Genomic DNA, 22,343 nt, shown 5'->3' with positions numbered 1-22,343 from the left:
AGCTCAAGGCATCGAAGGACTTCCCACTTTCTAGAGAAATCACAGGGGTTGATGTTCCAGACGTCCAAAATCATAGCAGCTTCAAAGAAAAATGACTTCCCACTGCTACCTTGAAAGACACTACAAATGGTCAATCCTCTGCTGAAAATAACTCGTACACTTTGCACACTTGCATTGTAATATGGATTATGATTGTAACCACACTACCTTATCTGCATAATTCCAGCCTAAAATTAGCAAGTTCCATTGGCTTACAGTGGACGATTGATAATGATTTCACCGAGACCAATTCTGGTTAATTTAAAGTGATTTATCATCTTCATCTTCTGTTTCACTCACTGAGATGAAACATTAAAGCAGCCGTGCTACACGTTGCCTGCAGAACGATGGTGGTTAGATAGAACCGATACTCGTAATCCGGCCAAGGGCACTGACCTACATCCTTGAAAAGGCACACTCTAAACCTAGAAAAACAAATTAAACGGGCCAATTCCGATAATGGTTTATACGCAACAGGTACGTAGCAAATAAATTAGACCGCTACGTGCAAATAACCAGAAATGCTGCCATGCTAACCAGCTTATAGCCAGAAAGATTAAGAAAGAACCCAGGCAAAATAGCCTAAAAAAAATGGCAATAAAAAACCAGAAATGCACGCAGTTATTGGTGGCTAACAAAGAAAACAGATTCTAATTCCAATTTCTCGACTCACAAAGGAGCAACATATTAGAGAAAATACTAGAGGATTATAGAACAGAAAGATCTGACAATTGTATAGATCCATAAACTACCTAATGTTGTGATCTACCATATCCAGCTAAAAACAAAGATTTGTAAGCCACATCCCAGAAGGAAAAAATCAATATTGAAGCCAATTGGCAGCCTCCTTGTAATAGCAATGAACCGTAGTAAACACTGCATAAAAGAAGATGGGTGAATAAGAAGCAGGTTCAGGCACTGCGATCACGATTCAGCACATAAGGAGAAACCACTACTTATGAGATGGGTGAATCACCGACCTGCCTCAGCTAAATTGCACTGGGTTGCAGAGATCATTCCATCCATTACAAGTTAGCTTTTCTGTTGCCATAGAAGAAAAGTATCAGAAAACACCAACTCACTGCTAGCTACTTGGCTAGTTAAAGGAAAGCATGACAGCAAAATAGAAACAAACTATTGAAGCATAATCCCTCCACAAGAGAAAGAAAGTTGGGTGCTTAGTATAATCTGCATGCACCCACTCATTCCTACAGCCCAGGCATAATCACTTACCTACAAAACAAAGCCTAGTTCTAGTAAATCACCCTCCACGTCACTGCATTTACCAAGAAAAGAACTTGCAGCAACAAAACTAGAAAAGAGAAGAAAAATTGAGTCCATAAAATATCATCAATTTATTGATAACAAGAACTCAAAAAAACAAAATAAGACCATGAAGCACTTATTTTCCAGAGAAACAACTGCAAATGCAGAAGGAAGCAGTAGTTAGTGATGTAAGCAGATGGCTTGCCGTTCCTAGGCAAAAGAAACTGGTCTACTTTCCACTGCCCTTAAAGAAACACTTGCCATGACGCCATATCTGTATTAGATACCACTTGCTATCAGTTCAAATATGACAATTCAACATAGCAACAATGAGTCATATAATCATACTAACAATACATTGCCATTATAATTTCCAGAATAGCATCAAAGGAAGCAAAATAACAAAGTCCCATAGGAATATGTGAAAATCTCTGGTGATGAGAAAGTTCTATCAAAAACCTTGAATGGGCCACTTCGAAGAGCCTCTTCATCTCTTTCTACCACCACGCTCTCTCAAAGAGAGAGACAGAGACTCTCCTGGTCCAACATTGTAATATGCAAGTGACATATTATCCTTGAGAAAACCAGCTTTTCCGCTCAATTTCTGTTTGTTGGCAGGAAGTTGGATCTCTCCAGCAATTTTTTCCTTCAGGCTGCCAACAGTTTCGGACAAGGACTGCATCATAATCTCCAGAACTTGCCCTTTGAGATTTCCTTCATCAAGATTGGGAACGGCAACAGTGATGCGCACAGGTCCCTGCATAAAAGGCACAATATCAGTTGAACATGTAGTCAGATAAAGGAAGAAAGACTGCATTCAGACACAAATCAGGAATGACCAATCCAATACTGCAGAATAAGAGTCATAATTTTGAAAAAGAAAAATCCATACCAGATGTTGAGCCAGAAACTGATCTTCTGGAACAAGCGCAGAATCATCAAGCCTCTGCCTCTTGGGCTCTGGCTCATCTGGAAGTGGAGGAGGAGCATCCTCAGGTGGAGGTGGTGGAGGCATTCCTTGAGGCAAAGGAGGTGGTGGAGGCATCATAGGCAATCCGGGTTGGGGTACATGAAGAGGGACAAAAGGTCGATGAACTGCCATAGAATTATATTGAGATCCAGGTGGAGGCGGCACATGCATGCTTGGATTTCCAGACATAGATGGAGGCATAGGGGGTGGTCGATTTACCATAATGGGTTGCTGTCCAGATGCCATTTGCATTGGAGGAGGAGGGGGGTAATTTGGCTGCATCATTGGTATACCGACCGGCCTTTGTGGAGGTACAGGATATGCCCCACCAGCTGGACCAGAATATTGAACTGTATTTGGAGGTGCACGAAGAAGATTCAACTGCAGTCCTGGTGGTGGAGGGAGGGGACGGACTGGCAGCACACCAGGTCGGGGAGGGGGAGCTGCTGGGCCAGGAAGGTTCCTTGCATCATTATTAACAGCTTCATTTTGATCCTCCCCAGCATTCTGAGACATAGCTTGGTTTGCAGTGCGCCCAATGCTTCCCGAGTGACCATCCCATATGACCTGCTTCGGCTGCTCATCTTTCTTCTTCTCAATTTCAGCCTTCACAGCATTAGAAACTTCTTCCTCCGTTGTGCCAAAGATATCAGGACGTAATCGTGCAAGTCCCACTATGTTTCGGGAGATCTCATCATCCTGAGCAAGAGTAGTTTCCCGAATCTTGGCAAACATCCTTTCCTTTTGCTCCTTGTACTTAGGATCAATGAGGGAAATTCTCATATGCTCGGACATCTCACTAATGGGAATTAGCTCACCAGTGATAGGGGAAACAACAAACTTTGTTGGGTCTCTTTCAGCAGGGATCCTCTCCTCAGGTCTCTTCCAATTTTTCACAATCCTCATAGGTGGTTCTGGTTCCTCATTTGTCCTTGTGTCTTTCTCACCATCATTCTCTTCGATACTTGCAATCCTCATGCCTTCCTCGACTAGCTGCATCTCTTCCTCGTCCATTTCCATCTCCATCTCCTTTCCAGGCTCAATGATTTCATCTTCATCCATAGCAGATATCTTGCTCCTCCTTATAACCTCCTCAAGTGTCATTGGAGGGGGCAAGTCCTCATCTTCATCGTCTGCAAAGTCTATAGTCTCAACCACAACAAAATCATGCCAATCAATCATTGCCATTTGCATCCGCTCCTGTTCAATCTCATCCTCAGCTTTCTGTCTTGCCTGCTCTTGTGAGCGTTCCCATTCAAGGCGATGCAAGCACCTTTCAAGCACAGTGGTCATGTCATCAACACTCTTTGTCAGCTTCTCAGTCAAACCCCTGGGAGGCATCAAAACTTTAGAATATGCATCAGCAAGTCCAGTAAAAAAGGTGAACATGCTGTGGGTTGGCTTCAAAAAGTGGAACTGAGGATTGTTCATCTCCCTGTTCGTCAATCCAGTCAAGAATGTTTGCCCATTTCGAGCTACAAACTGAGCCGTGAGCTTAATAATATCAAGTTCCTCTCCAGTAATTCCTTCTGGAAGCCGAACAGTATACTGCTCTGCTTCTGGGGGTTCAAGAACCTTAGGAGGAGGTAGTCTAAACTGGGCTGCAGGATCCGGTTTGGTAGCTGCTTCATTTGAATCAGTAGCCAAATCAGGTTTTGTAGCTGAATCAGGGGCAGCTGAATCCGCAGGCTGTGAAGTAGGCTGCTGTCCAGGAGCTTGATTCTGTGCACGAAATTCTGTCAAACGATGCTGATAATAAGCATGATATGGATCCGATGGATTCAAAAAATTGAACTTGGCATTATTAGCATTGTTTGCAATAATCCTCTTCTCAAACTCAGGTCCATTTTTTGCCACAAACTGCGAGGTTTTATCAACAATACTCCTAATATCCGGTGGAGGATGAATAATTCCAATGGTTCTCGTATGGGTCGCAACTGGTGCTCTGTTCTGCTCCTCATTTTCCGGTCTACCTTCCCTTGGCTGCTGTTCTATCACTTGGGATGGTGGAGGAGGAGACCCGTCTCCATTAACAGGAGGTGCTGGAAGCGATAAGATTGCTGCGGCTGGCATTCTTTTTTCTCCAAGACTCGATCAAAAATCTCAAAAACAAGCCGCATCAAACCAGCTCCACACCAAAGAAAACCCCACAAATTTAGATTAAAAAAAATACCTGCAAATAACAAGTTGCCATAAAAAAAAGAATTGATTAGTTCAGAGTAACCCAAAAGCAAAATCACAAACCAAACGAAACCCGCCAAATTTCCATTCCAAGAGACCCTATCAATAACTGAAACCAGTCATTCATCTCGAAATTGGAAACCCTAATCAGTAAATAACATAACAAAAAAGATGATTAATTTCCAAGCAAAGATAATCTATACAGTTTTAAAATAAATTAATGAATGGAAATAAGAGAACTTACTGAGCTGTAGAGAGGATTGAAAGATATGCTAGGGTTTTATACAAAAAGAGAGTCTCAGAGCGAGAAAGATGCAGTGTCGATTATTTTTAAGGAGAAAATCCCAAGAACAGACTTTATTTATATTTTGGTTCCAAACGATTTGTTTTCTGAAGCGGGTCGGGTTGATTTTCCTCTAGCTACACACTTGGGCCCCTTACGCATACCGGCAACAAATAGGCCCGATAATTTTTAGAGAGCGATAGATTTTAAAAATAATATATTAAACTATTTTAAGGTGGAATGGTAGAATTTAGTATAAATAGGCGGCGGGCTAATTATTTTTCACATAAAAAATATTAAAAATAAAATAAAATTCATGAACGTTAAATCTACATGTATAGTTAGATCATGATTTTTCTTCGATAATAATAATATTTTTTAAAAATATAATAATAATAATAATAATAATAATAACAATAACAATAATAAGAATAATAAAAATAATAATAATGATTTAAATTTGGGTCGCACGCCCTAGCCAAACCTAAGTTTCTAGGATCTAGTTCTCTTAATAATAATTAAAATAATATTATAATATTAAACTTACCTGATCTAAGTTCTTATAGTTTTTAATCCATTCAAGTCAAATTTATGATTTTTCTTCAATAATAATAATATTTTTTTTCAAATTTAATAATAATAAAAATAATAAAAATATTAATAATAACACTAATAATCATAATAATAATAAGAATAACAACAACAACGATAATGACGACGACAACAACAACAACAAAAATTTTTAATTTTACCATTCAAATCAAATCTATGGTTTTTTTTTCAATAATAATAATAATAATACTTTTTCAAATTTATTAATAATTATACTAATAATATTAATAATAATGACAATAATAATATTTAAAATATTAATCATAATATTAAACATGAGTGACCCAAGTTCTTATAGTTTTTAATTTTACTCTTCAAATCAAATTTATAATTGTTTTTCAATATTAATAATATTTTTTTTCAAATTTATTCATTATTATATTAGCAATATTCATTATAATAAAAATAATAATATTTATAATACAAATAATAATATTAAACTTGAATGACCCAAGTTTAAGTGGGTATGGTTGCAACGCCAGGCCTAAGAGCCTTGGGTCTGGCTGCAACACTAGACCCAAAAGCCTTGAATCATGCATCAATCATAGGTTTCTATTCAAGATTTTTGGAAACTTGACTTTATTGAAATAATGAAACTTTCATCGATGATTTCATCGTTGATGTTATGGTTTAGGCAGTCTCAATATTTCTAAACTTGAAATTGCATTCATTAATTGAAATTAATTTTTAAAAAATTGTTAACATGTTTTTTATTTTTTAGTAGTGCACGAAAGGAAAACAAATTTACATTGAGTGGCTGGGCTTTTATTGGGCATGGTACTTTCTAGTAAATAGATCCTGCTCTGAAGGGACCCCCACTTAGTGTGACAACTTTTAATTCAATGCGCCTGTGTTGAGAATGGGTGTTTGTGACTTAAATGCTTGTTCCTGGTTGGCTCCCAACAACTTATAGTCGTTAGAATCACTGCTAGAAGAACTAGCAGTGATCATGTTCGTACAACGCGATATTGACTTTTCCTTAGGTATCTACACAAATTAAAGGATTAAGATACTGTAAATCATTTCTATTTTTTTATTAAAGAAAACAACACCACCTCTCTTGTACGGGAAGACTACCCAAATTTTGATTACTTGCAAATACACATGAATTTAAATTTGATTGCCACAAACCAGTTGATTTTATTCAATTTCTTAAAGTGTTGAATTTGAAGAAAATGAAAAATATAAAATATTGTTACAATACATGCATGAACATTCTATTATGCTACACCAAGTTAAGCAATTGCTAGGAATTTTGGTCATTTAAAAAATTTCTAGTGAACATTTTAACTAAAATTTTTAATCTTTACTTTTTAACTAAAATTTTACTTTATAAATAGCAAAGCTTCTTTTCTGTAATTTTTTTAATATATACAATTATTATCATAATAATATTATATTGTATATCCTATAAAAATCAATCTAAATTTATAACTTAAACTTGTAATTGATAAGGACAAGTAACCTAAACTTGACTATAGTTAATTACATGCCTAATAAGCATTGGGGAGGGTAGTTGTATATACAAGCACCATCATATGCAAAAAATCTTGGACAGTTTAATAAACATGAGTGAGTTTTGGTCTCTAAAATTGATGCTTACAGCTCAACTGTAGTTGTGCAATATTTGAGTTTTCTCAACCATTTTTGTCTTTGAAAATTTCAAATATTATTGGAAAAATAAGTTAAAAAAACAACAACCAAGTTTTAAACCATTTTTTCTTGCTCTTAGAAGAGTTTGTTGCTCTAATACATCATCTAAATACAACAAAATTGTTCTCATATAAAAAAATTCCAACAACAAGATTCCAACAATTATTAAGAATACAAAAATAAAAAAACAAATATAATGCAAAAAACACAAAAAAAAGAAAAAAGAAAAAATCTTACCTTAAATTCACTGTGAGCGAAGCTGAGAAGATAAAAAAGAACAAATAACAAAAAAAAAAAGAGAAGAGAGAGACATTAATTTAAAAAAAAAAGGGTAAAAATAAGAAGAGAAAAGAAGAAGAGAATGACATATCTGGTACGCGTGGAGAAGAAGTGAAGTGAAGAGAAGGAGTTAAGGAGGAGAGAGATGTTTTCATTTTTTACAGAAGAGAAAGAGAGAAGAAGAAGAAGGTTATGAATTAGGGATTTTGGTCTTCTAATTTTGGGCTTTTTTACATACGATTTTACTAAAGAATAATTAAATATTAATATTTTTAATATTTTAATCAGTGTTTCCATCTATAACATTTAATTAAAATTTTTAATTTAATAAAATTTTTTCAGAAACCGATGCTTTTTCAGTCCATCGGTTATTGCAATGAATAGTAATTAACAATGTAATTGAGAAGTGAACAGTTTCAAAGCTCTCTGGAATATACCAATGGATATAATCCGTCAGTGATGCCATATGTAAAGAACACAATGAACAATGTCATTAAGAAGTAAATAACTCCAAATCTCTCTAGAATATATCAACAGACTTAATCCGTCGGTATATCTGTTGGTATTTTACGGTTTGTCAGTAATTTCATCTGTATAAAATAATTTTTGTGGCCAAATTATATCTGTATTTCTTATCTATCTATCCTGCAAATATTTAAAATCACAACAACACACAACATAATAAAACTGATTTCATCTATCTATTCTGTGTATAATAATAAAATCACAAAAAATAAATGTTTCTTTGTCATGTAATAATAAATTCACGTCACTGTCATTATATTAAAGTTAATTTTGTCTAGAAATATTACATTATAGTTAATTTTATTACACATTCGAGTTGTGCACTTTAATCAGAATTGTCCTTTTTCTTCTTCAATTTCATCTTTATCATCGTCATCTCCATCGCAATCTTCTGCATTGATTTCATCGATATTATCATCTTCATTGACTTCTATATGTACGCAGGTTCTCAAAACATCATTTAACTCCTCAACATCAACAAAAGTTTCTCAGCGATACAAAATTTTGAATTTTCTTTTAAGTCGGGAGACAAAGCATTTCGATATGGATCAACTCACTCATCAAGTTGAAAGATATCATCTCCCACATTTACTTCATCATTAACATCCTGATCCAAACCTTTTAATCACATGGTCAAGCAACCCCCAACGAAGTAGATAATAACCCGAAAAGTCAAAAATCAAGTTTGATAGAACCTTGACTCAGATGTAACCCTATACCTAAGAACCAAAGGTATTGGAAAAAAACTTGAACCTAGAGATAACCTTGTTTCTAAGAACCCTAAGTATGCGAATAATGTCATGAAGCCAATTAATTTTTGATAAGTTAGTGTACGATCTTTGTTCTTGTAAAGAAAAGTTGTTTTCCCCACAAACAAATAAAAGAAAAACTCACATTTATGCTCCAATTTGCTAGTGAAATTTACAGTTAAAAAAACATAATATAGTCTCCTCAAACTAACCCTAATGGATTTTTTTTGGGTTGTAAGCTAATGGACCTAAACTAGTAATCAACTAACATAAGTCCAATAATGAAATAAACCCTTAAACATGTTTAATGGGCCAGAACAAACCCAAAATAAAAATTACTATTCAACATTAAATAAATAAATAAAATAAGATAATAAAAACAAAGTTTTCATGCCAAAATTTCTCCATGTAGCCTGAATCTTCATTTTTTGCACATTCTTAGTAGATTTTCAGTCATGGCTTCAAACACGTCGTTATCTTTTTGGGATGTTTGGTAGTGTGCAAGTTCAACTTTCTTACCAATTCAGTATTAGCTACACTAGTATAACTACCACCATCTATAATTAAGTTACATACCTTATTATAAACATGTCATCTCATGTGGAATATATTATCCCTCTGACCTTTTGAATCATCCACCTTGGCATGTATATTTAGTACTCTCCTCACTACAAGTGCCTCTCCCTCAACTGGATACTCAACACAAACATCATCAGCATCCTTTAATGGTGGCATCTTCTCTTCATCCCTCCCATTAGTCTCAACCTTATTATTAGCTTTCATAATCATAACTCTTTTTTTTTTGGACAATATGAAGCAAAATGACCAACAACTAGACAACAAAAGCATTTAATGTCACGGTTACGAGAAGTAGGAGTAACATTGTTACCTTTAACAACGATCGAGGTGTCTTTTTCTCTCTAGGGTATTTGGCCTTGCCTTCCATATTTTTCTATGATGGACTACCCCCTAGTATTAGCCATCCAATTGGGTTTCCAAGGTTTTGAAGGTCATAATGGTGGCTTTTCTGAATGGTACCCTTTCATTTAAATTGTTTCTCCACCTTCACAGCCATATGCACCATCTCTTTTAACTCCATATAATGATGCAACTCCACAATATGAGCTATATCATAATAAAGGTCATTCATAAATCTAGCCATAGTAGCCTCCCTATCCTTCTCAATATTAGATCGAATCATAACAAGTTTCATCTCTTTAAAGTATTTATTAACACTCTTTATACTTTGACTCAAGCTCTACAATCTTTGATACAATTCTCTATAAAAGTGCCTAGGCATAAATATCCTCATCATAAGGGATTTCATCTTATCTCAAGTATCAACTTGCCTCTCATAATTCCTCATGTGCTTTGTCATTAATTGATCCCACCATATAATGACATAGTCAGTAAAAATAATCGCAACAAGCTTGATTTTCTTGGGCTCTAGATAATTGTCACACTAAAAAATCCACTCCATCTTCTTCTCTCATTTTAAACCAACTTCAATTGCATATAAATTTCATTTGTAGCTCCAGATATGTCCTAGACAATACACAAAGGTTTAGTTTGACAAATTTAACAATATATGTCTAGTAATTTTGACCCTTTGCAATAATATGTTCCTGAACTCCATTTGACTTGAAACTTTACCACAATATAGTTCCATGTGTCTGGTATCTCCCTATAAAATTTTGGCTCGTTTTGATGTATGGTTTGAGAGATATGTTCGATCTCACAAAACTAGTAAGTAGACATTTTAAGAAAAAAATTTAAACCTGACTTGGTTCGTATCACATCCTAAAGAACCTAAACACGACCTCTGTGTTTGGTTTTTACTATGGATAATCAATCAAGTCTCAAACAATTCTTTTTAAAGGAAAGAGTGTATATGTAATAAACTTGCTAGTATTGCTTGACGACATCATCGACATTGTAGAGTCTAACATTTGTATTAATTTCGACCAAACCCTTATGGGGATCTACTATGATTCCTTTATCACTGGTATCATACCAATAACATTTGAATATAAAAACTTTGTTTTGCTTACTATGATATTGCAATTCAATAACATCTTCTAACTTCTCATAATAGTCAACTTCAAACTCATTAGAAGTAGATACCTTAACATATACTCCACTATTATATGTCTTTCTACCCTAACCATACTTTTCAGTATGAAAAACATGTTTATTGATGAAATACCTGCTATATCACTTCACCTTTCTTTCAGGACCTAGACTTAGTAAATTCAAAATAACACTAGCATTCCCACCCAATTGATAAACCTAGTACAATTACAACCATTAACAGTTAACAAGAAATATGTAATGAAATTAAGTATCTTGAAATATAAGAATAATGAAACAGTCCCTATATGTGATATGAACCACGTGAAAAATTATTCATCTTGTAATCGAAAGATTTGGGATTTAGTCAGCTGTGAGTTTTGAGATAGTAAAAATTGATGATATTGTTTACAAAGAATTCAACAATCTATTAATTTATGATATTATAAGAGATATATTGTTTGAAATTAACGACATGTTAATTATTATACTTACTAAATAAAAGGTCTCATCTCATCGTAGTTAAATAGCACATAATTATATGCCTGTTTGAATTCAATTTTTATCAAGCATCTTCCCCTTATAACATTTTTTGGTATAGGTTGTCCAGGATGGGAGAATATTGACAAGTTCTCACTTGAAGACACTTCTCCACCGTCATCATATCTTGGAACGCAGTTTATACTTGTTCTCAAATGAGGCTCGAAATAGTACGCCTTGTTTTTTACTTTTCTCTTAAGGTTTAATAAGTATTTACATGGAATTAAATGAATATTTTGAATTAAAAAAAAGACAATAGAATTTTAATTACGATACATGTGTAATCCCTAACCTTTTGAATGGATACATTCATCTATATTGGATTAAGCCTCCAACTTTTGTCCCAAACAGTAAATGTATGGGTAGATACTTAATTGAGTCGAATAACGAAGGAAGGAATATCATCTCAAGTGTGTAGATTGTCTGGACGATATTTATTTCAATCCTCTTCATGTGTTGTGTTTGCAACTTATTAGAGCATATATCTATAAAGAAGTGAATGATCTCTGCGAGTGCACTACATATACCATTTGGAAATAAATCCTGGTAAGCTAGTAAATGGGTGTTTACATAAACATGTGACAATCATAACTCTTTATTCCATACAATATGTAATCCTCTAAATTCATCAATATAGATTTGTTCGAAGCTTATCCATTAGGAAAATACAGACTCTTAAGTCATTGGTAGACAAGTAATTGTGTATTATAGTCTAAGACGAAGCTGGATTTGGGCTTTGCAACCGGTGAACCATCATAAATCAACTCCATATTTTTACAGTGACAAAACAAATGTATATTTATTCTAGCATTTCCTTGTCTTCCCTTTCATGTCCATAATTATGTTAAAAATGTTTTCAAACACATTATTTTCAATGTGCATGATATCAAGGCTATGAAAAAGGAGATTGGTATTCCAATAAGAAAGCTCCTAGAAAATACTTCGATTTATCCAATTGCAAGTCAAACCAAAACTAGGAAAATTATGCTTACCAAATTAAAAACTAAACATAATGTCATTGTACTGCGACATTATATCATACAATTCTTCACCTAATGGTAGCAGCGGTGCAACATCCCTTTCAACTATACCAATAAAAAAGTCATTTATGTTCCTTATGTACTTGTGTTCTATTAACAAAAACTGTCGGTGACAATAAAAAAAAAGACATTTTACTATCATTTGTTAACATGGAGGCTTATTATTTTCCATACAGTACATGTTAATTTTTCGTACGTGCTTCAAGTAGAAACCATTCCACATGCAAGAAAATCATTGATAGTCCACATCAAAGCTATCTTCATCTAAAAATTTTGTTTCCTCGATACATCATAAGTCAAAGTCTTGAATGACCATAACTATTTCAACTCATCAATTAATGGTTGAAGACAAACATCTATATTCCGACTCAGACTATTAGGACTGTGTATGACCATAGATAAAACATGTATTCTAGCCTCACACATATCCTCGATGACAAGTTGTAAATTATCAGTATCACCGGCCAACAAGAATAAGAAGTAGTAAATGACCTGAATGGATTGAATTTTTCTGTACACAACTTAAAACGCAAGTTCCTTGATTCCATTGAAAATTGAGGATGCACCCTAGTAAAATATTTTCAAGTTTCATCATCGGAAGGGTGCATCATCACTTCATCTACTGTATCATATGAATGATGTCATGTCATATGCTCATCAATCTTTAAAGACATGAATAACCTTTGCAGTCTAGGTGTGATTGAGATGGATCTACGTTTTCTAGGTACAACAAGAGTCCTTCCACTGTTAGTTCTGAGTTTATACCGAGCAATATGCAGAAGTTTGGATGCATGTCAATTTTTTGGTATCTTAGGTCGAGGGGTTTCATTATGGATTTAACAGTATAATTTTTTTTTCAGCCTATTCTCTTTAGGTAAAATTCTTATCACCCATTTAATAATTTTATCATAAACAATCTCACTCAACCCATAATCTGACTTGATAGTGAATATTTATGCAGCAACTAATAATTTACTGTGATTTGTACACCCATCCTATAATAGTTTATCAAAATCTTTCAAAAGATCAAAGAACATAGTTGCGTTAGCATTAAGTTCTTCATCCATGACTGGACATTCACCTGCATAACCCTAATTCATTATCATTGCATCCATAACCATATTCCTATAAGGATTACTATTGTCATCTACAACTTCATACACAATGCTAGAATTAGAAGTTGATCCAACTATCCTTTATATTATGGTCTCGTAAGTAACATATGATATTTCTCCACAAATCCTTTATATAGAAGATGCATCGTTACAACATATAGATCATGAAACTTTTTTATTCTTACACCTCTTACATGAATATCAAATACCACCTCCACTAATATTTCTTGAATTAGATAGTGCGTAATTAGAAGATGTTTCTCCACAATGATATTTTATGGTCTCGTAAGTAACACATGATATTTCTCCACGAATCCTTTATATAGAAGATGCATCATTACAATATATAGATCATGAAACTTTTTTATTCTTACACCTCTTACATGAATATCAAATACCACATCCACTAATATTTCTTGAATTAGATAGTGCGTAATTAGAAGATGTTTCTCCACGAATGATATTTTATGGTCTCGTAAGTAACATATGATATTTCTCCACGAATCCTTTATATAGAAGATGCATCATTACAACATATAGATCATGAAACTTTTTTATTCCTACACCTCTTACATGAATATCAAATACCACCTCCACTAATATTTCTTGAATTAGATAGTGCGTAATTAATAAAATCCTCAATCTCATTACAATAATCCATCCTACGTAACCATTCGGGTGAATCTCGATACCTCTATGAACGGTCATCCATTACTTATATCAAACCTATATAGAATATTAATGATAACATGTATTAATTAATTATGTAAACTAACAAAATTAACTAACATTGGTTTAACTCAAACTTATTCAATCTATTTTAATAGTACTCTTAATTCATTATCAATTATCTATATAAATTCATATTTCTATACATTTACCAAAATTTTCAAGTCAACAATAAAATTGACAAAATAGAAAATAGACTTGTTAAGTAAGCCATTATTTATTTCATTACAAAACACCCAAGTCACAAATTCAAAATAAATTTCATCAATTTACAAACAAATATATTTTTTTAAAATCTCAAAACAAACCCTAACATGTACAAATCATACATTCATACAACAAATTTCTATGGTAAAAAGCTATAAAACAAGTAAACACTTAAACAAAATACATATACTACAAAAATATGCAATAAAAATTAACATTTTAAAATTGATTTCAAACAAAAAATGGGTAGTTTTACTTATTTGATGTGGGGGATCCTTAATAAAATTTAAATCAGAACAGGGATGTTGACAGACTGAGTGTTGGGTTGGCTAAATTTATAGGAGGTTGATTTGTGCTAAAATAGAAGGTATGTTGTTTATTGCAGAGCCGAGATGAAGAAGAATAAATGGGGGAGGAGGGTCGCTAGCCAAGTTATAAATTAAATATTATTGACGATATTATGAAAGGATTTCACTGACAGGTTAATTCTGTCAGTCATTCCGTCTATATAAATGACATGTCAGTGTATATTTTAGTTTTTTTTTTAATATCTTTTTTTCCACTATAATTCCCTTGATATATACCAAGGGAATATTTTCTTCACTGTTTAATGATAGATACAACAAGATATTATTCTGTCAGTAAAGTTCACCGTAATTTATTGACGAAAAAATTCTGTTGGTGTTTCCGTTTATATTTGCTAATTTTTTTATAGTGTTTTTTTGTTTTTGATCCTTTCATGAAATTAAATTTTCTTTTCAGTTTCATCATTCAATTCAAAAATATCAGAGTCCTCTTATTTGTTTTCATTTATAACTTGGCTCTCATTCTTTTTATTACTATTTTTTATTTATTTTAGGTTTTTTTGTAAGTTTGAATCAGTTTTCAATTTCATCTTTCTATATAGGGTTGGTTAGGAATTGAGTTTCGTGTTTTTTTCTAGATTGAATGATCTCAGTATGATCCAAGTTGTAGATTTAAAAACTTAACTTTGGTTAACATCATTCTTTTTATATTAGGGTTTCTTTTTATACCAATTTTTTTTTTAAATTTTCATCCTTTTAAATTTGGTTTTTTTAAATTGAGCTTTATATTTTTTTAAAATTTATTTTATATTCAATTATCTCAATTTTAACAACGAAAAAACAACACGAAGTGATGTAATCATGTAAGAATTGTCAGATTTTTTATTTGTTTAAATCGAGGAGACCAGAATTGATATGTTGTCGAGAATAGCTTTAAAAGACTGCTACAGAAAGTTGAGGAGCTATTATACCCTCAAAATATCAGGTCCTTTTCTTCGATTTGCTTTACATTCAATTATCTCGGTCTCCTCGATTTAAACAAATAAAAAATCTGACAATACTAAGACGTAAGAAAACCATATAATAACAATTTTAATTGTATTAAATATTCTCCACAGTTATGTTAAAAATAAGGATACTCCATAGTCATTAAAAATAAAAATAATGTGATTTATTAATAAAATTTGAAATAGATGAGGGGAGGAATTAACAAACCATGGAACCGGCTATATATATATATATATATATATATATATATATATATATATATATTAGATAGATAGAAGGCTAGCAACACTGTCAGAGACTCAGAATATACAAAAAAATTGAACCTTCCCTATCTCTGTCTTCTCACTTCCATTATGTAATAAAAATACACTGAATTGCAATATCAACTGCCTATGTTACCTATCAAAATGGTAAATAAATTAAGAGCAATCAGAAGAGGCTAGACTGAGTCGCCTTGGAGTTGATCCCAAAAGAAACTGAAAAGTTTCAAGGAGAAAGGGGAACCGATTCTCTAAGTTCTGCAGAAAATAATGGTGTCTTTCACTGCCAACGTATCCATTTCACTTCTCGTGTCTCTTGGGTGAATTCCAGAAATTTGGCAAGAATCTTAAAACAGGATATGGGCAGCCGAAGAAACGGAAAAGATTTTTGCAATCTTTTTCTCCAGCTTCGTCACCTCCCCGCATACTTAAGCTGCTTAAGTAAGTTTGTCCCTCATATATGTAGCAGAACTGCTGCCACAGAAGAACGCTTATTCCAATCTCTAAAGAAATACTGGAAACAAAAAGATAGACGAGTACAAGCCCTCTTGTGGAAAGGAGCACCGCAGAGCTTACTAATGCAATAGCAACATCCTGCAATGCTCTCCAAGCCAAAGATCTGTCACTAGCACGAAAATGGTCTAGGTATCTGTATGTTAATGGAGGCCATACATGCAAAACAGCATATGCGGACATGATTGTAACATACATTGTGCTGACAAGAACTGATATAAGGAATGCAATGAAGTGTTGGTGATTTGCTGCACCAACACAATTTCCAATCTGCAAAAAGATTTTAATAAGGCATGGTTAGTGTCCTTAGCATGCAAGAACATGTGTAAAGTAAGGGCAAGTTGATGGAGAAAGTAATGACCAAATTTGCACATAGGATAGAAAAATAACCTATTGAACATTCATAACACAATCCATGTATAGACAAGGTCTGAGGTGGGCTGGGTGGCCAATCCAGCAAGCTACCTTCCAAGGCATAACCTCAATATGAAACAAATACATTGCATTAATAACTACTCCCTCTGTAATTATTTTGACTTAATAGATTGCAATGCATCCTTAGGCTCTCAAAATTTTATATGTTAATTTAGCTTGGGTTTAAAAATGAGACGGAAAACTGAATGTGAAGGCCTTCATGAAGTTTAACCACCTCCCTCTTTTATTAAAAGAATCGTTTTCAATTGTAAATCCTGATTGCAAGTGAGTACGCATATGGATTCTTATATGCGTGTCCATGTAAGATATACACTAAAAAAATACAAGGCATAGGAAAAAAGAAGAAAAGGCAATTAAACAGAGTTTAAAATGGTAAAAATATGAGAAACATCAGAAAAATGTTCAAGTTGGCAGCCAGATAAAGTGGTACTAATTAAAGATAAGAATATATTGTAATTTAACTTGTTTACCAATTATTGGGATCTGAAAAGGAAGTCCTCTAATTCCGGTACTTAATAGCAGGAAAAGGGAGAAATTGATGAGTATTTATTGTATCCATTACATAGTTGCTATTGCTCTTTACATGCACTCAGCAGAACATAGTACGGCAATCCAAAGCCTGACAGGTCATAAACATAGCTCCAAACTTTAACATTAGCTTCAGCAAAGAAAAATAATTTTGAGATCCTTAGGGAAAAAAAATGAATTTGTACCCAAATTATGGATATCTTTATGTATTAAAATCCAGTCTATTTTCATCTTTTTTTCTCTTGTTTGGCAATGCAATAAGATGCTAAGACTGGTACAAATTTATACAGTGACAGGAAAGAAGACTGCTGCAAATTCATCAAAAAGGAAAGCAGGCCGCAACCTAAGATTTAAAGGCCATTCAACTTCTTCCTGGTCTTAACAAGTCAACACTGAAGACAAATTTTTCCAATAGAGGAAAACCAAAACTTAAGGTATGGACTGCAAGCTCCTTAGTCCTTACATTTCCAGATAAATACAGCTTTCACAGATTACCCAAGTAGAACTAGTAGGAAGTCACAATTCCAAGAGAATAAATAACATGCAGAAACAAGACTCCACATCCATGCTTCCAGATTATTAAATTATTTCGAAATTCTAGAGATAATGAGCACTTACAAAAGGACAGTGATGATCCATGTCCAGTACACAGATTCCACATGTACGGCAGTGATGAGTTCTCGGTGACTTGGGCTTTGAACAGTAGTGACAGAAGGTGTAGTTTTCAAGCTGTTTTTTTCCCACAGCTGGGTAGCCACCCCACTCTATTAGAGGTGGTGTTCCAGCACTTCTTAAGGCCGTAAGAGTAAACAGTAATACAGTAGTTATTGACAAGATACCTGTTATGGTTAGATGGAAAATCCCACAAAAATAACTGATAGAGAAGATGACAGGGTACACTGCCCACACACCACCACCTGCACTTTCAGAAATTGGATTAAGATGAGATAGATAAAAACTTCAGTGATATTAAAAAGCAGTAAATCAGAAAATGGTTTGATGAAAAATGTTTCTGGATTAATTCTGAAATCAATAGATATCCTCGTATAGTTCAATAAAGAGAAATACGGTCTTTAGGATGAAATTTGATTTTGTGAAACGAAGATCCTAGTTCATGATGAAAAATCAAATGCAAGTTGAAAGAAAATATGATATTTGCAACAAGGATAACAGCAAATAGAAAAAGAGAAGTTCAGGCCAGTTAGAAAACTTCCTTTTAACTTTCCAAAGTTAAAATTGCTTCATTCCTCTTTTTAAAAGTTCTACAAAAAGAAATGCTTAAAAACATGTTCACTGCAAGGAGTGAGACACACGGTTTGAAAGAAGAAATTACTGTGACATACATATTACAAAGAGAATGAAGCCGATGAGGACACATACAAAGCAACGGTCACGCATGTGTCTCCACCAATAATTCTTGTGATCACATTTCGACTCATATTTATCTGTTATTGCCCCACACCAGCCACACTTGAAAACAGGTGCATTAGGTGGGTGAAGAAGATGCAACCCGCACCCCCAGCATGGTGTCTCATGATCCTCGCTAACCACTGTTACTAAATGCTCCTGTGTATGCAAGAAAAGAATACCAAATGAAAAACAACAGCATTACTTTTCTCTTCCACTGCGTAATACAACAAAAACAACATCTTAAAAGTTTCCATTTACTTAATCAAAAGTACCACGATCTTTACCAAATTCTGGTCAAACGAACTGCACAAACATATTCCATTTAGACAAACCATTTCCAAACTAGAACTACTTCAACAGTCTTGAATCAGTTAGCCCACTTTATATTTCAATCCCAAAACTTCAAAAACACCATCACTAGCACTCAACTTCTTTATGTCTCTCAAAATTTTAAAACCCTTTCCAATAAAACTTCTTTCCCAATAATGATAACCAGGATCCTTCTCCTGTATAAGAAACTACTCGATGTTATATTACATGCAAATTCCAGTGGCAGTATTTATCAAAAGTATGCAAAGTAAACCTTGTGAATCATGCATATCATTTTAATCTCTATCTCAACAATTTTTAAATCACCAATATATTTTTTGTTCCCGTGATACAGGTTCAGTCAAAAGCAACAAAATAATTTGATAAATATTTGTACTTTACCTACAAAATTTTCTCCTTCTGACCTCTCTTATGTACTCTAAATTTATGTCAAGATCAAAACTTTCTAACAGAATAACAACATAAAATCCATTCTAGCAACTGGGTTTCAATCAATATTTAAAATCTTTCTAACATAGACAACAGCAAAAAAAAAAAGAAATCAAACCAAGAAAAAGGGAAAAAAAACTAACCTTGTTAAGGTTCGAGTCAACCATGCTTTCGCTTTTGTTTTTCCAGATAAAAAAGAGAGAATTGTTCAGTTAAATCAGACATGAGATGAAGCTCTCTCACATATTATATAGGAGAATGTATCGCTGGTGGTTCTTTTGATTTTTCGTCTTGGCAAAGATACAAATGTGTCCCTAAATTATCACTTAATACTAATTGTATCCCCAAACACCAAGTTGGCTCCTCCCCGTCTATTGGACGTTGACTAATTGAACGCGGCTTGGAATTTTTACCTTTGTAATTCTTAAAAGATTACGGCACGATTGTTGGCTGGAAGTTGTTTATTTAAAAAAAAATGGTTTTTATTAAAAATCAAATTTTAAAAAGTAAAATACTATTTTAATTTTTAATAGTGCCCATAAACAATGAGTTGGAAAATATTTTCTAATATTCGACTATATTATGAAAAATAAGTTGTTAAATAATTTATTAATGTTTTGATTTTTTTTTAAGTTTATTAAAAGAATAAAAACCAAATCTGATGGATAAAAAAGTTAAAAGATGATGAAATTGAAAAAAAATTAATTTTATAAATTATTTCAAATAATACAAATATCAATCAAAAAAATGGAAACTAAATTTGACAGATCAAAAAATTAAAAAATAATAAAATTGAAAAAAAATATTTTAACTTCATAATTCTTTTCAAATAAAATAAATAGTAATCAACAAAATGAAAACCAAATCTGATAGATAAAAAATTTCAATTAGAAAAAGGATAAGAGAGAAATAAATAACAATTAAAAAAATAAGAACTAAAATTGGTATAAAAATCAAATTCAGTTGAATTTTAAGGGATGAAATTGAAAAATACATTATTCAAAACAAAATATATAGCAATCAAAAGATTGAGGAAATTTGATATAATTAACAAATAATCAGATATTTTTTAATTCTTCACAACTTCTGAAAAGTTTTTTCTGTTTAAAATAAAAGGAAAACAATTTCCTGAAAATCAAGTTAAAATTTTCTTTGACTAAAATGTGTGTTTTTCATTGAACAACTTTTCTAATGGTAAACAAATAAAAGAAAGTTTTCATAAAACCACTTTCCATGAAATAAACAGAAACAAAACTTTTTGCTTACGAAATGTTAGTGTAACCAGTGTTTTTAAAGCCGGCTCGGTGGTTGACCCGGCCCAAGGCTTGGGTCATGGGTTTTGACCAGGTCACCGGATTTTGATAAGGTAACTGGGTCATCCAGGTCAACCTCAATTTTTTGTATAAATCAAAACGACATTGTTTTGCTTATAAAAATAAATAGTCAACGAGTTACAACCGAGTTTTTGACCAGGTCTTACCGAGTCAATCAGGTTTTTGATCGGGTCAACCGGGTCGCTGGATCAGCCAGGTTTTTGAATTCCCTTATTTTTTCATAAACCCGGCCTGGTTCCGGCCTCGGGTTAGTCGGGTCCTGCGTTGACCCACCGTGCCGGGCCGGGTTTTAAAACTATGAGTGTAACGTAGTAAGTTTTTCATATAGAGTTGTTCATAAGATTAAAAGTTTGAATCAATTTATCATAATGGTTTGTTTATGTTTTTATATATATTCATAGTTATCTTTAAAAGATTTTTTAGTTTCAATCATGATAAGGATTCTTTTGAAAGAAAAATGATGTAGGCACCATTTCGATTGCGGTCCAACCGTGCTCTTTTTTTTTTTTATAAAAAGCTTTAAATTAATATTTTTTAGTGATTTTTATCATTTTGATGTGCTAATGTTAAAAAATTAAAAAAAAATTATTATAATGCAATTTCAAGTGAAAAATACTTTGAAAAACAATATCTACTATACTTTCAAATAAGCTCATAATATGAGTGCAATATTTTATATTGAAAAGTTTACAATAGCTAGCCTTTTTTTCATTCTTCATCACCAAAAAAAGGACTTATTTGTCTTTAAGGATTAGTTAATTTGGACAATATCTAATAGATAAGGGTTCAATTGGGAATAATTTTTTATTTGAGGAGCTACTTGAGAATTAAGTGATAGTTAGGAGACAAATATATCATTTTTCTTGTTTTTCATAATTACATGTGTACGCGTGTATTTTTTTATCATATATAATTGGTTCTTTTCTCATGTTAAAAGGTTCGACCTGATGAAAGTTGTAAAACTAAGTTGGGTTTAAGCCATTATTTCAACCCGATGAATTTATGAGTTTGGATAAGAAGAAAACATGTGATGTGTTGACCTCGACCTCAATCGGGTACGACATCAATAAAATAGATAAATGGCATTACCAAGCCATGTTGGAAAGTATGGACCCTCATTTCTAACTTTATTTTTCACAAAGTTAATTGTTGAAGGAGAAGGGGAAACTTCTGCAAGGTCCATAGAAGGGAGCTTGTCTACATCGAGGAGGGGATCTTCATCTCTTGACTTAAGTGGAGATAAGATTGAAGAAGAGATGGAACACAACCCCATCAACATAGAAAAACTCATTGTTTCTGAGGAAATAATAGTGGGAAACACCACTTCTGTAAAAATAAAGGTGTTCTACCTAGTTAGGGGTCAAGCAGAGTTGAGTACTTACAGGTTATGGTGCCTGCTTTAAGAGAAAAAGGGTCTCAACCCCTATAGAGACTAGCTGTGTAGCCTTAGTTGTAGAGGTCTCTCTTGCCTTAGCAATCCCAATGCCCACACCCTTGATTTCATCTGCAGAGACTTCAACTATTATGACCTCT

At 33.2% G+C, this 22,343-nt stretch overlaps 2 protein-coding genes across 7 annotated transcripts; both read right to left on the bottom strand.

Annotated features, from left to right (window-relative positions):
- Positions 1 to 595: 595 nt before the first annotated feature.
- Positions 596 to 4,862, bottom strand: LOC7462542 (probable splicing factor 3A subunit 1). 5 transcript variants are annotated; one of them, XM_024605133.2, is made up of 6 exons: positions 4,701 to 4,862; positions 2,198 to 4,448; positions 1,765 to 2,062; positions 1,273 to 1,579; positions 1,020 to 1,080; positions 596 to 915 (listed from the first exon to the last, which is right to left on the bottom strand). In XM_024605133.2, exons 2-3 carry the CDS (start codon positions 4,346 to 4,348, stop codon positions 1,793 to 1,795), a joined length of 2,421 nt encoding a protein of 806 aa, XP_024460901.1. In that variant the 5' UTR covers positions 4,349 to 4,448; positions 4,701 to 4,862; the 3' UTR covers positions 596 to 915; positions 1,020 to 1,080; positions 1,273 to 1,579; positions 1,765 to 1,792. The 5 variants fall into 5 exon arrangements, with proteins under 5 accessions (XP_024460901.1, XP_024460900.1, XP_024460903.1 ...); XM_024605132.2 differs by having other exon boundaries at positions 1,273 to 2,062; XM_024605135.2 differs by lacking the exon at positions 1,273 to 1,579 and having other exon boundaries at positions 1,020 to 1,272.
- Positions 4,863 to 15,878: 11,016 nt separating this feature from the next.
- LOC7462543 (protein S-acyltransferase 11) lies at positions 15,879 to 19,764 on the bottom strand. Of its 2 annotated transcripts, XM_024605749.2 has the most exons (5): positions 19,620 to 19,764; positions 18,651 to 18,873; positions 18,147 to 18,224; positions 17,926 to 18,053; positions 15,879 to 16,614 (listed from the first exon to the last, which is right to left on the bottom strand). In XM_024605749.2, the coding sequence occupies exons 1-5, from the start codon at positions 19,641 to 19,643 to the stop codon at positions 16,132 to 16,134; spliced, it is 936 nt and encodes a 311-aa protein (XP_024461517.2). In that variant the 5' UTR covers positions 19,644 to 19,764; the 3' UTR covers positions 15,879 to 16,131. The 2 variants fall into 2 exon arrangements, with proteins under 2 accessions (XP_024461517.2, XP_002310659.4); XM_002310623.4 differs by having other exon boundaries at positions 17,926 to 18,224.
- Between the last annotated feature and the right edge of the window lie 2,579 nt (positions 19,765 to 22,343).

This window comes from Populus trichocarpa, chromosome 7 (assembly GCF_000002775.5).
Source record: "Populus trichocarpa isolate Nisqually-1 chromosome 7, P.trichocarpa_v4.1, whole genome shotgun sequence".
NCBI lineage: Eukaryota > Viridiplantae > Streptophyta > Magnoliopsida > Malpighiales > Salicaceae > Populus > Populus trichocarpa.
The sequence above is the reverse complement of the archived record's forward strand: the minus strand, read 5'-3'. Positions and strand labels throughout refer to the sequence as shown.

Coding starts and splice junctions, on each gene's coding strand:
- LOC7462543 (XM_002310623.4), bottom strand. CDS start 19,643: ATGGTTGACTCGAACCTTAACAAG. Junction 18,225..18,650: donor CTTCATTCTCTTTGTAATAT/GTATGTCACAGT, acceptor CTGAAAGTGCAG/GTGGTGGTGTGTGGGCAGTG. Junction 16,615..17,925: donor TGGATCATCACTGTCCTTTT/GTAAGTGCTCAT, acceptor ATCTTTTTGCAG/ATTGGAAATTGTGTTGGTGC.
- LOC7462542 (XM_052454443.1), bottom strand. CDS start 4,348: ATGCCAGCCGCAGCAATCTTATCGCTTCCAGCACCTCCTGTTAATGGA. Junction 2,063..2,197: donor AGTTTCTGGCTCAACATCTG/GTATGGATTTTT, acceptor CCTTTTATGCAG/GGACCTGTGCGCATCACTGT.